This window comes from Apteryx rowi, unplaced genomic scaffold (assembly GCF_003343035.1).
Source record: "Apteryx rowi isolate R43461 unplaced genomic scaffold, aptRow1 scaffold_54, whole genome shotgun sequence".
Lineage (NCBI taxonomy): Eukaryota > Metazoa > Chordata > Aves > Apterygiformes > Apterygidae > Apteryx > Apteryx rowi.
This window is the reverse complement of record NW_020450805.1, coordinates 2,823,256-2,837,597: the sequence shown is the minus strand read 5'-3', so window position 1 is coordinate 2,837,597 and position 14,342 is coordinate 2,823,256. Positions and strand designations below refer to the sequence as shown.

The window sequence follows — 14,342 nt, the reverse complement described above, 5'->3', positions numbered from 1 at the left end:
AACATTAGCAATGTTAAAAAAAAATAATCAGTGTATATATATATATATATATATATATATAAAAAATATATATGTGTGTGTGTGTGTGTGTGGTTGTGGTTAAGATATACATATATGTATATATAGATGTGGTTAAAATATATATACACATATATATATGTATATGCATGTATACACACATATATATGTATGTATGGGAAAACCCATCAAATACACCCCTATAGTCTTCCTGGCTCTGTTATTTAGCAGCATGAAAAGAAAAATAAAATAAAACAGTTCAAAACCCAAAGGTGAATTCTGTGCGGCGGGTGCCTTGGGGAATGTTCTTTCCGGAGTCCATCGTCCGTACTGAAAGTGCTGTGCTCTACCGATCCTTCATTTTTAGGGTTCATTTGGATTAGTGTTTTGTTTTGTTTTTTTCTGTCCAGGTGAGAAATCAGGCTCCAGAAACAGGGCTGCTCCCCCTTCTTTTCRGCTGCTCACCGTCTCGGTTTTTCACATCTGCCAGAGAGGAGAGGGAAGGGAAAAAAAGAGAGGAGAGGTTAATGTTTGCAATTGGGGAGCAAGAGGGGAGGCAAATACAATAGGGAAGGGAAGGAAGGGAGGTGGCTGATGTGTTTAAGAGCACATGGTGTTAAGACATGGCGTGATGTCACTGGTGGGGTGAGGTGCTGTGCAGATGGGGCAAAACAGCTGAGAATCTTAACCCATGAATGGCTAGATGAATTCTACTCCCCCAAACCCCTCTAGACTGGGGAGATACTGGTACAGGGGTAAATTTAGAAGCAGAATCACAACCTTCCCCACATACAAACTGTGCTGAGTGTCTTTTTTGCACCCTCTCACACCACAGACACACACACATGCACACACACACACATACACACACAGAAAAACAAGGCTAAGCAATGCATGCAGAAAGACACACTCCCTCAGCTCTTCACCTAGACCCCTGTTTGGGTTTGAAGCAGTGCAGACAACAAAGTCTCATGCAGGCAAGAATGTGAAAAGAAAATGCCTCTCATCCCACTGGCTGCCAAGAGCAGGGGTTAGCACCAGAGGACAGCAGCAGCAGCTCGCAGAAGCAGTAGGAGAAATGAGAACTTGCCCTTCCGTGTAGGGCCCAATTCAAACTCTACAAGGAGAAGGAGCGGAGGAACTTCAGCTTAACCAACTTTATATCCAGAAACAGGTAAGTTACCTGCTCCCATGACTCCTTTCTATCCTCTTGGCCAACACACCAGCTCTGGAAACCTCCTATAGTGCCCATCATCCCACCAGAGGGAGAGACTGGCAAGAGAAACTAGTAAAATACTTGAGCCACCATGACTATTTTGGGGTGTTGTCTCTTTTTTTTTTGCACTTGGGAATATTTCTCATCCTTCAAACTCTGTAGAAATAATTTCCAGCTATTGTGGGGATAGGGTACAGGAGCTGGGGAAAAAGGTCAAGGTTAGGTCTGGTCTCACTCTTCAGGAACTATGTTTGCTGCGAGAAGTGTAAACCTGGAAGCTGCTCTATTCTGGCCTCTCCATCAATTTACTTTCCCACTCAAGTTACAACACCTGAGAAAATTCCTCTGTATGCAGAGCAGTTTTCAAAGCTCTGGCAGTGCCAGAGGCTCCTCTGGGTTTTGGCGCAAGCACTGTCGCACCTAATGGAAGCACATGCTACTTGTAGCAGTCTTAGTCACCCAGCCAATTCCAGGCAGGCAAATGGATGCCTCTTCTTTCAGGATGTAGCCAAAGTAGACCCTGGATCTCTGTCCCTTTTCTCATTCAACCACTGCCACTGCAATCTTCCCTTGATGGGAAGAAGCTCCTAGATGTCTGTGAATGGGGCCCAAGTTCAGAGTCACAGCCAAGGGCTTGTTAGCGACCCCATCTCTATGTCTCTCTCTACGGATAGATAGGATGATCACATGCTGGAGATGCACACACAGCAGGTGTGAGTCAAGGGACCCTACTGAGTCCACCAAAGCACCCAAGTGAGAACCAGGAATCTCAGTTCCTGCACATGTCCATGCCATAGATGGTGCATGACAGGTAGCACTCGAACAACACATGCATAGTGTGGATCTCTGAACAGACACTGTGTCTTTGCATCTCCCCCCTCACATCTGAAAGAGACCTCTGCCCGCCTTCATCTAGAGACAGACTTAATCCCACTGTATCCCACACCACAGCCCTGTGCAAAGCCCTTCAAACCACAACTCTGGCCAAGGCATGCAGGGAACTTTGAGCACACTGCAAGAGGACAGGGTCCTCTCTCTGGCTTTAGGAACGAAGAAGCAAAGGAGAATGTGGGGACAGCCTTGCAGGAGGCTCCTGGCCTGGCTTCCCTCACTCTGCACACAGCAGAGTGCCCACAAGCTGTATAAAAAGGGGCTTGAAAGACAGGGATGCTCAAATCCTAGTCAGTTAGGATGGATTTGGCCTTGTCCAACAGCACCCTCAGAGCTGCACATAGGTAATGTACAGAGGGCTACAGACCCTTCCCCTGGCCACCACATCAATGTGAACTCTGTCATCTTGTTCTAGGGGAAAGAATACCTTAGGTATAAACACTCTGTCTCTGGGAGCCATCCCCATTCAAGTCCTGAGAGCACATCAGAAACGCACAGCCACCATTTGACACAGGGAAACTCTGTCCTCATCTCAGTTAACCCCTCTGCCCTCTGGCCCAGGTAGGACAGAGGAAAGAAGTGATCATAGAGCACTGGTGCCAGAAGTCAGCAGGAAGCAAGCTCCCCCCACTTTCTCTCTCTCTCTTTCTCTTTCTCTTTGTGTGTTTCTCTTTCATCCTTCAGGACACAAACCTGCAAGTGCGCTCGTTTAACTCAAGCTGCCTCGACTTGCAACGTGAGTCTGTGAATTTGCAGGAACATTTACAGGTCTGGGGATCTTGTACAAACAAGTGCTTTCTCCTTTCTGAGCAAGGCTCACAGTGACTGCAAAAAGGCAAAAGGAAAGATGTCTAAGCTACAGCGCTTCAGCAGAAAGAAAATACACATGCAACACCCTAAACATCAAAGCAATCCCCTTGCCCCCTCCCGCAGCCCCCATGCTGCCCACTGGAGTGTCACGAGCTGATGGGTTTTCCAGCAGCACCGCAGCAGTCCCAGGACCTCTTCAGGACAGCAACCCCTTGCATTAGCGTAAAGAGAAAGAAAACAGGCTCTCTGCACAGTATTCACAAATGCTGCATTGGATCCAGTCGGCACAGGCCAAAGGGATGAGGAAGGGGAAGCAAGGATGGGAAGGTGAGAGGTCCTAACTAGCTATTGATGTATCAATGAAAGGCATTCTCTGAAGTGAGCTATTCAAGTAGAAAGAGACCAGCGGCTAAAAGAGTTAAATACACAGGGGCTCTCCTCCACTGGAAAGCAGCTGGGCTCCAGCATCATGTGCTTACCCCTGCAGTCTGCACTGCCCTTCTTTCTGTAAGCCTCATCCCCACCTTGGAGTCTCCTATGGAAGGGCCATGAATTTGCAATGCAGAATTCTGTGAACCACCGCGAGAGAGACAAAGCGAGAAAGACAGAGCGAGAGACAGAGCGAGAGACAGAGAGAAGCCACCAAATCCAGCAGAGAGAGAGAGAAAGAGAGAGAGAGCATCCCACCATCTCCCCAACACCCCTCTCCAGGTTCCCACCATCCCACCTCTCCTCTCCACTTGTGATTCCACCAGACACGCACACACACGTACACACACACACAGACACACACACACGCACGGCAGATGCCAGCCTGTCTGTCACCAGTCATCATAGCAAAAAGGGCGCAAGACAAGTAGGGGAAAGTGGATGACAAAGTTGCAACTGGAAGGAGKGGAAAAGAGGTGCAGAGCACTCGCCCACCCACCCGTGCTCTTGTGCCTTGGGAAAGTGGTCACCACTGATGATTAGAGAGAGCCAAGCAAGCTAAAGCCACCTTCCCTGAGCTTCCCTTAGTGCCAGAGCTGTGCCACTACCAGCGCTGCCCCTGCAGGGTCTGCAGCCCACCAGTGACTGAGGAGAGGAGGGTGAGATTTTGAGTGAGCAGCAAGCAGGCGGATTGGTTTGGGGAGAGGGAGGGAAGAGAGTCTACAAGCAGAGGACACAAACGTACAATCTGGGTGGTTTGTACCGGCCTTTCTTGCGCTTTCTCTTTTGACCCTTCCCCTTTCCTCGCTTTGATTTTCTGGAAGAAAAACAAAACAAAAAGAAACAGAGAGAGAGAGAGAAAGAAGGAAAGAAAGGGAGAGAAAGAGAGAAAATGGAAGAAAACGCAAGGAAGAAGAGAAAAAAAATACAGCCATGTGCCTTGCTGGGAGGGAAGAAGCACATGAGGCAGGACTGGAGGGCAGGTCTCATGGCCAAAGCACAGATCTCCACCTCGCATACAAATTCACTGGCTTCCTGTGCTCCTGCCAGCACTGCAGTCAGCCTGCCTGCAGCCAAGCCAGTGTCAGGGGACACAGTGTGCGCAGGAACCACCTCCACACAGGGCGATCGCCAGCCACCACAGCAAAGGCAGATCTGCTGTTGTCTCAGAGGGGTGCCTGCTCCCTCCAGGGAGGGGCAGTGGGAAAGGGATGAGGGAGGAAGGGAACAGAAAGCCTCATGAAAGCATCAGACAACCGCAGTGAGTGCAGACGGCTGTTTCAGGCAACAAGCTCAGATACACACCCCTTGACTGACAAGAGGCAACCTGAGTAGAGGGGTTCTCCCACACCTCCTGTCTTGGGGGAGAAGAAGACGCTCAGCCCCACAGTGGTGCCCGGCACCAGGCTGAGGAGGAGGCAGCCTAGCTCCAAGCAGATCTGCTGCAGGGTTGGCATCACTCCTGCCTTGGGATGGAAGCAAAGGGACCCTGGGGGAGACCTGGTCTACACGGTGCTGCTGTGGGGGGTGCTATCTAGCCTGAATGCTTTGCTCACCCACCCACCTCCTGCCGATGGCTCAGAGGACTCCAGGAGACCTTGCTGTCCACTACTAGCATCCTCCTTCCTGATCCCCACAGGAGAAAGAGGGAGGCCCAACCTAGTTATGACACGCAGGAGATGATAACCAGCAAGTGGCTTTCAAATCTTCCCTCCTTTCCTCCCCCACCCATCTCCTCCCTCCCCTCACTTTCCACATGAGTCGAGCAGACGGAGCCAAGGCACTGACTCGCTTCTTAAAAATTCACCAGTTGCTCCTGATTCCTGCGCAAGGGCTGGGACATGGAGGCCTGGATGCTATGCACTGATCTCTACAGTCTGGTGAGAGCTTGGCAGACAAGCAAGCCCCAGCACATGGCAGCTCAGCAAAGACTCCCTCCTTCCCCGCTCTGCCTCCCTCCTTCTCTGGCGCAGCCCACCTATGGAGAGGGCTGTAGAGGGAATATAGGGGGACAGAAAGGAAAGCACCTTAGAGGTGTTGCTTAGGCCCTGTCCAAGTCTTTTCACTGGAACAAGTGTCTGAGCATCACCTCCCTCCCAGCCTCTAGCCCTAGCTGTCAGGAGTTACAGGGAAGCAGTGAGGGGAGGGAAACCAACCTGAAGGGAGGAGAGGGGCATCGATATAACAGGACTTTCAATCCAGCACAAATCAAAGCACACCAGTCACTCCCATCCCCTCCCCTCCATCCCGGGGAGTGCAGAACCAGCAAAGAGCAGGCAAGGTACTGTTAGAAGGAGAGGGAAATGCAACACGATCTGGGCTGGCTGCTTCACCCACACCCCATCCTCACCAGAGTTCACACAGACCCAACTCTCGCACACCTTCAAACCACAGAGCCACGCAGACCGACCGGTCCCAGCACAGCCCTGCACAGAGAGGAGTGTTGGCTGCACGCTGCCCAGTGCAACCACGAGCATATTTCCAGGGGGAGGAGGAGAGGCTGGAAGGCTGCTAGAAATACACAACCACCAGGAGAGGGGTGAAAGAAGGTCTCTCTCACTCTCCCGCTTGCTCTCTCTGTCTGCTTCAGCCTCATCTCCCAGTATTCACCCCTTTCCTCTCCAACTCCGCACCTCTAAATGGCAAAGCCGCTATCCCAGCCATGCGCAGTCCAGTTGACCCCCTCGCCCAGAGAGGTCACTCTTTTTTCGATGTTGTTCCACGTTTTGTGATCATTCCTGCAACTACTGCAGGACAAGAGCTTATTTATCTACTTTCCACAACGTTTTTATTTTGAGGAGGAAGGAAAGGGAAGGTTGTGCTTAACCTCCTTCAGGTCACCACAGCAAATCCATCAGCTTGAAAAAACACTCACGAAAGCCTCCACCAAGACCCCACGAGGACATCCACTTCCCTTTCTGCCCTCCCAGCCCCCCCACCCAACCAACAACAGTGTTACATAGTGCATGGCATCAGGCCTGCCTCCACCAGGCCTCCACTGCAACCTTTCCCTGTAGCCAGCAGAATTCCTACCCAAGCTGCTGTGACAGAAGCCAGCAAGTTCTCACTCAAGCAGCAAGAAAAAAAAATAATAATAAAGAAAGGCAGGGATTTGCAGTAACCAGAAACACCCCAGGAAGAGGGAAGGGAGAGTGGGGGCTGCACCTTGAATCCATTCTGGTAGGACACACACGACAGGACTTCTCTGACTCGGGATAAAGCATTAGGAATGACTGCCATGGTCGTGGGTCATGCAAGCTCCAGGTCTGAGGTATGAAGGAAGGACCATCAGATCTGGGTTTCTGTGCCCACCTGGAACGGATTCAGAGTGTCGCCCCGTGCACTACCACAYGCCATCTCCAAAAACACCTTCTCAAAGTGAGTATCTCCAACCAATCAAAGAAATGAGCAAGGGGCAGTGGGGAGAGGAAACACCAACCAACCACCAAAAGAGAAAGGAGAAAAGGTTTGTCACTTACTTTTCTTGTTTATTTTTGACATCTTTCTTTGGTCTGTGGGGGAAGAGAGAACAAAAGCCTTATTAGAAGGGAGCTTACCAAATACGCTTTCAGCATTATCCCCAGTTCCCACAAGTCCATGCACAGCTGTCATTGCAGGATGCCCATGGTACAGGTTAAGTGATCCTTCTCAAAGTGTCTGTTCTCCTGTTGCACCTTGCTGGCAGGCAGTGCCAACAGTCCCCAAGTTGTAGGCTAGCATTGTCCACCCACAATATCTAGAGATGGAGGGTCCTCACCAGCAAAGGACTTCTTTTCCCAGGCTCAGCCATCCCACTGTAAACCAGCTCAGGAGAGTGCAGAAGCCTCTGGACAACAGTCCCAACCCAGTAGCAGGAAAAAGGGAAGACTCAGGGTAAGTTTATTGCAAGTGCAACCAGTGCTGCTCCATTCTCACCTGCAGTCACATTTACTGTGCTGTAAGAAGCTCATGTGCGCTATGTGCTGACTCTGATGGGGTTTAATTCTCATGATCTGGAAGAAAAGAAACAAAAAGGGTCACTACCTATTCACTATTTACATTCACAGCTGCAAAACAGCCCGCTGCGCAGCAGAACATTTGCACCCCAGGTGCTCCTGGAAAGAGCATGGCAGAGTTTGAGCTGGCTTTGTGGCCCCATTCTCCCAGWCAGGGAAGGCCTTTGATCACAAACAAGCAGCAGCACCAGGCTCGTGCCAAAGCTCTGTTTGCTCATACATGCAAAGTGCCAGAACTGGTGGACTGCCTTGGAGACAGACACGGGAGCAGGCGTAACACCACAGCAAGGTTCTCACTGAGCCATCCCTGGTCAATACCAGAGATACAATAACAGAGCCTCCAACCTGCTCTCAGATAAGAGGCATGCTTCAGTCTAAAGCAAAAGCCCAAAGCAAAAGCTCCATATCCCGCGTGTTTTCCCTAAACCACCACTCCATCCTGGCTGACACCTCACTTTCTCAGTGACTTGACATACCAGATAAGCCTAGTGTTCTATGCTTAAAACACGCTGCAGAGCCAAACACTTGCCTAGCCCCCAACCCCTTGTTGCCTCCAAGGGAGTCACATCAGAAGCTATGCATGACAGTACACGTATTGCCACAGCCTTTCAACCCAGAACCTGGCTGGACCACTAGCTCTAGCATTTGCACCAGAGATCTGCTCAAATGCCTCTGACCCTTTACAGGCATATGGGCATACCAGTCAACAACTGTAATTCAGCAAAGAATGGTAGGAAGAAAACCATCCTTAGCTACACCATACTAGTAGGGCCTGGCCCGGACTGGAGTCCGCAAGTGGAAAAGCAGTATGGGGAGCCATGGAAGCAAACAGACAGGTTCTGGGCCAGAGAGATTAAACACGGCTCAGGTCACAGGTAAAAACAGCTTGCTGGTAATCACATAGTCCTGCATGTCTCTTGTCCATATCACAAAGTGATGACAATATTTACAGTGGCTATTCAAAAGGCTGAGGGACAGAATAGTAGGAGGAGGGGGCTACAGGTTAGGGGTAATGAGCATCAGCAACATTGTGGATATGAGCTGGGATCCAGGCTGGCAGAAAAGGGCAGAGACAAAACTCTCTAAGGAGAGTTTGCATCTTCCTAATGTACCCAGCCTTTGCCTTCACGGCCAGTCTCTGTCTCTTCCAAGAAATGAATTCAGCTGCCTCCAAACAAAGGAGGATGCCCAGAGGCAGAAAGGCTTTTACACTTGACACTGCAACAGTATGTTTCTTAGAGCCCCTTTCCACCCCTGCTGTGCCAATGCAGCTAATGACCCAAATCCCCTGCTCTGCTGGTAAAGGCTGACCTCACATGCCCTCCGGGAGAGAGAGCACTGACAGGCTTTTCCCTTTTGCACTAGTCAGCTGCCTTCAGAGCAACAGCTGTGTGGACCAAGCACTGAGCTAAGGTGGAGCAAGGGCCTGCAAAGGGTCTTCTTGGGGGCCTCAGAGATAACAACATCAGAAATGCTTCTTTGCATTCAGAAATGCTCCTCTGCATGCTCCTAGCTTCTGTATTCTGCCACTAGCAGGGTCAGCGCCACTGACAAACGGATTCTCCTCTTAGCCTTGAACAGGGAAGAGAAGTTCATTTTTCAATCCTGTGTGGCATAATGCTGGGCACAAGGATGAAGAGAAAAGTGAGAGGTGAACCCTCCTGATTTGACACTCTCCAAGGTCTCCATCTCCTGGGATAGGATGCTCTTTCTCTGGATGAGCTGGAGCTGGGACATGGGAGGGGTCATGCTGGCTGACTTGCACCCTCCACCCTGGTGTGCCAGCTTGCAAGGTGGGCCCTCACCTCCATCGTGACGTTGTACACATCCACAGGGACACATTCTAGGCCCTCATCGCCGCAGCAACCTGCACATCTCATCAGAGGCACACAGGATGGCTTGAATATGTACTCCACCTCATCGGGGTACTCCTGGAAAATGTCCACCAGGGTCTCAATTGTCCTGCAGAAGCTGCGCTCGTAGACTTCCAGGAATTTGATAACTACAAGGAGGAATGGAGGGAAGAAGTTAATGCCAACTCAGCTCAAGAATACCCAGTGCTTCACCCCACAAAAAGAACAAGACGGTTGCAACACATCTACCCTATGCTCCTCACTAAGAGTCTTGCAGGCCTAAGTCCTTTGTCTCTGCCTTCCGCACACACACACACACACACAAATCAGGAAGGGAAGAGGGGACAAGCTCCTCCTACTGCTACTTCATGGCAGAGACAATGTAGGCAGGAGAGCCTCACTACTTGGACTGACCCTCCCTGACACCATGATGCATCCCATAGGTACCTCCTGCCCAAACCCCGTCCCCTGCTATCCCCCATGCTCTCAGACATGCTGCCATTAAGCATATTAGCTCAGCCAAAAAGCACCTGAGGCTGCTGCACACAACTTGGGCTCTAGATTAAGGCCCTTCACTGGTTTGTCTTTCACCCCCTTTCCAAACAGCCAGTTGCTGACCCAATGGGTTTTAGAAGGCAGGGGTATAAACTAGAGGCAGAAGCATCCTTTCTACAGACCTTGGCACAGAGGCACTCCTGAGAACAACCAGATGGTTCTGAATGACGAATCCACATTTTCACCCTTCCCCTCAGCTACATCTCCTACTCACGCAGATTATCCACCTCAATACGCCACCTTCAGAACCACGACAGCACCTGTTACAAGTCACAGCCTCTGTGTCTCTGCACTGACCACTTTCCCAGACCAAGGAATCAAGCCATCCACTGAAAGATTCAAAGCAAGCCCACAGCACCCCCAGGATTAACTAGACCACATAAAGTTGACTACTGAACCACAATGAGGCAGTGTGGGAGGGGGAACAGGGTGGATCTGCCTTTATTCCCTGCCTTCCCTCCGAATGGAGCAAACACTAAGTGCTTGAGATCTGCAATGATTTCACAAGCATTTCTCAATGTCTCCCAGTCTCTTGCCAAAGCTTCATCTTGCTGCTTGGTCAAGGGTTGGAGAGATTTAAAGAGATGAGAGATAGGATAGATAAGTATACACGCACAAAATCCAGCTGCTAGTACAGTTCTGCAAACAGCGAGTACCTGGAGCCCGCCAGGCCTCCTAGCTCTACCAGCATGCAGGCAAGGAAGATGCCTCAAATGGAGCAGATGATAAGTGTACGTACAAAGAGATAGTGCCTGCCCCATGCTGTTAGGCATTGTAATGATCCACCTGTACAGTATGCAGAGTCCTACAGCACCAAGGTTGATAACTCTGTGTGATAAGCACAAACTGCTTGCATCATGGAAAAAAATGGGCTCCAGTAAGCGTTTCTAGAGTGCCCTGAACTTGTGACAAACTGGCATAAAGGTTACTTTGCCACAAAAATGCAAAAGCTGCAGGGCTTGGAGCTCACAGCCCGCAGTTAATTGTTGAAAGTTAATTCTAGGTCAAGCAGAGCTGACAGTGCCACAGTACTGAGAGAGCACGTACAAGAGGGGAGGAGCTCCCATCCAGTGAGTTTGAAGTGTCAGAAAGCGTGAGCAGCTATTAAAAGAGAAAGTGGCTTATGAAAGGGAAATGCAGCCTAGCAGGCATGGACTTCTTGTTGGTATTCCTAGTCTAAAAGACAGCATGTCCCTGTTCCTTGTCCCTTCCTCTTCCCTCCTCCCCTAACTGCAGTATGTCTCCTGTCTCTCCTCCTGTCTTGTCTGTGCTACCTTCTTCTTCCTGTTCCCMTTCAGAGTGACCTTAGTCACTGCCTATGTTCCAACAAGTTGAACAATTTAATATGTGGGAAATTCTGCAGTCACAATGACAGCCACAGATCAGCACTGTTGATTATTCACACTGTGCCAACAGAAAGGATCTGGGTACTCTGGCAATAAAGGCACAATTCTGGATAAAAATGCTCACAGACCCATGGTGAGGGGACAGAAGGAAGAGAAGAGGGAGGGAAAGCAACTGTTACCTGTGCAAATCAAAGGCTGCTCCCTGAATTAGTCTGGGGCATAAGGAGGCAGAAACTGAGCAGAAAACTGAAGTGAAACTGATTCAGTTCTACTATGCTTTCCAACGGTTTGCACTGCATGAGCAGCTGGATTATACCAGTGAATCTGGACTACAGACTGACCACAAAACAGCACATTCAATTTCTTTTGCAGAGTCTTTACTTTCACGGCTGTGCCCTGATGACTATACTTGAGATCTGGGAGAGCTGACAGGACCAAATGCTTCCCATAAAGAATCCGGGAGTTTTTGCCTTTACTTAATGTATGATGATTTTCCAAAGTCTGAATCAGCCTCTGTAAAGGAAAAGGGGAATCTTCATCCAGCTGCCAATCAGAATGTCCTGYCATGAAAGTCCCCTTGGCTTGATTTCACTGGACATAGAGCATTCAACACACACACTATTCAATGCTCCATAGTTAATCTGCACAATTGGTACCCAAACCTGAGCATGTGACTGAGGTAGAGTCATTCCCACAACAGAGCCCTGCCCTTGCTACTGTATCAACATTTACACCTAGATATCTGGAGTCATATCCCACACTTTGTCRGGCTGATTCAGCCTATGCTTCCTTTCCATTGGTTGTGTCGGTGACAGAAGAACATGTCTGTCTTTCACGGGGAAATACAGGAAGGTCACTGAAGGACTAACACCACTCGGCCTGCTCCCTTCCTGCATGGCCTCAGCCCATATTAAAACTTAATACCACATTTAACCCACACCCCTAACCTGTAAAACACCTCCAGATTTGAGTCAGAAGTTCTTCTTTGTGAATGGAGGGGGAAGTAAGGTTAAAACCTAGTAAGGGCCCACATTAACTCTTCAGGGCAGGCATACCCACAGCAGACAGGATCAAGTCCAAATTTGGAGCAGTCGAGTGGAAACAAGCTAGACTAGAAAAGGAGCAAGTCTGTGATCATTTTGCCTCCCTCCCCGTCAATGGCTTAGCAGCAATACAGACACACTGTTCTTTTAAAAATAAGAGTGCAGCCACAAGTGCTGGTGGTTTCCTTTATTTATACCAGAAAATCTTTTCTCGTGAAACAAACAAAGAGTGTTTGTCTGACTCCTCTACAACTTCCCATGCCACAAAACATGTGGAAGGCTCTTTGAGCGCAAAAGGGTAGGGGCTGAAGCTAAAATTGCAGTCTCCAACCAGAGTAAGTCCATCCCAAATGAAAATCTGTCAGAGTTTGACATCTCAGAGCAAGCACAAAATGGCCAAAGACACAGAATCACCTCTTAGCCCACCCCCAAATCCGTAAGAGCTTTAGTAGAAGGAGCTGCAGAATTGTCCTTGTGGAAAAGAGGCATGTCACTGTCCCGTCTTGACACAGCAGAAACTGAGGCACAGAGAGAGGCCCTCCAAGGTCATACAGCAGGACAGAAGTACAGCCAAGTAATGCCACCAGTCCTGATTTCTAGCTCACATATGTATTTGCATTGCAGAACCAGGAATAGCACCAAGGCAAGAGCACTGAAGTCCCACCACTCACATCTCCCCCTGACCCAGCAGCCTTCTTGTGACAGGGAATTACATTCTGTTCAACTCTTCCTGTCCCCAGGAAGGTGGCTGGCCACAAAAAATGGCACAGATGAGTATACTACCTCTTTTACGCCAACAGCAGAGGGACTGGTTACCAAAGTAAGCCTCACAGCAGGCTCCATCTTGATCCCTCTGGAGTCACTGAACCTTCCTCTGTTGACTTCAGCAGGAGCAAGGGTCAAGCACAACACACGGCAGCCCGCCAGCAAATCACAAATGGATGCCCAAGCAAAATGGACACCTATCAACAGTGCAGCCTGCCACAAACCTCTGGCTACACACAGGCAGTCTGTCATACCAATAAAGTTACAGAAATTGAAATAGAGTGTGACAAAAAAAAAGCCAATCTGGGCCCACACTGCTGGAGCCCTCTGCTGACCTCCAGCTGGAATAACTTGGGAGGTCACAACCTGCCAGGCCCCTGCAAGACCCGGCAAGGCGGTGAGTGGGCTGCTCCACTGAGAAGGTATGGGAAAAACATCAACAGCTCAGGATGGTCTTAAAGCAGCTGATGATCACCTCAGCCTGAAGGCTCCCCAGTCCACAGCACTTTTACCCCCTTCCGAACTGAGCACCACGGAGGAAAAGCCAACCTGCCACAACATGCAGGGCAGCACCRGGCAGGGAGCTGGCAGGAGGCGCCCCTGACTGCCCCAGTGCTAACTGCTCTTCTGGCCTACACACAGAGGTACTTGCAAAGACCGAGGGGGCATGGGGCTCTGCCGCAGCCTGGCCCTTGGGCAGCCGGAGCTGCACAAAATCACAACGGCTGCAGAGGTGCCGCCACGTTTCCTCACCAGGCGATATCCCCACCTCTGCTCGACCGCCAGCGACAAGCTGCGCAGGGCCTATCGGAGCATGCTGCTGTCCCCTGAACCCGCTGGTGCTGCTAGCTCAAGCCAGGGTAAAAGCACCTGTTTTTCAAGCCTGGCTCTGTGCTTAGCAAGAGCGTCCTGGCCTGCCTGGGGGGGACTGGGGACTGCGGGGAGGGACAACTGGAAAATCAGCCCAGGCTGCTGGGGCTGCTTCTCCTTTTTTTTTTTTTTTCTCCTTTTTTCTCCCCCGGAGACCTGCTGCCTCGTGGTCCCAGCGGGGTCGGGGCGCTGCTTCGGCCTTTGTTCAGGGATCAGCCCTCRCCACCGAGCCGGGCGCCGGGGCAGGCAGCAGCGATGACAAATTCGTTCCTACGGCACTGTGGCGAATCCCTAGGAAACTGTTCGCAGCTACGCAGCTCTTTGTGTGCGCATTTATTTATTTATTTATTTATATACATGAACGCGTGTGTGTGTCTGTGTGTGTGTGCACGGGCGCACGCACGCAGTTTCCCAGAGTTGTGGGAAAGGCGCGGCGGGCTGGGCCGGCCCCGCAGCGCGCTCCGGCCCCACGGCGGCCGAGGCTCCGCGAGGTCCGGCCGCGGCCCTGGACGCGGTGCTTCGCCGGCGGCCCCGTCCTCCGCGCGTCCCCC

The 14,342-nt window shown here is 50.5% G+C and overlaps 1 protein-coding gene across 4 annotated transcripts in view; it reads right to left on the bottom strand.

The window, feature by feature from the left end:
- Nucleotides 1-222: 222 nt before the first annotated feature.
- VEGFA (vascular endothelial growth factor A) overlaps nucleotides 223-14,342 on the bottom strand; it is a 20,819-nt gene continuing 6,699 nt past the window's right edge. Inside the window, exons 3-8 of one of the 4 annotated variants that reach the window (XM_026081235.1) lie at nucleotides 9,165-9,361; nucleotides 7,280-7,356; nucleotides 6,844-6,876; nucleotides 4,110-4,181; nucleotides 2,819-2,950; nucleotides 223-501 (exon numbers count right to left, since the gene is read on the bottom strand). In XM_026081235.1, the coding sequence (XP_025937020.1) occupies nucleotides 480-501; nucleotides 2,819-2,950; nucleotides 4,110-4,181; nucleotides 6,844-6,876; nucleotides 7,280-7,356; nucleotides 9,165-9,361 (533 nt within the window). In that variant the 3' untranslated portion in view covers nucleotides 223-479. Of the gene's footprint in view, nucleotides 502-2,805; nucleotides 2,951-4,109; nucleotides 4,182-6,843; nucleotides 6,877-7,279; nucleotides 7,357-9,164; nucleotides 9,362-14,342 lie in introns of those variants that run through there. The other 3 variants (XM_026081232.1, XM_026081234.1, XM_026081233.1) reach the window with 3 other exon arrangements.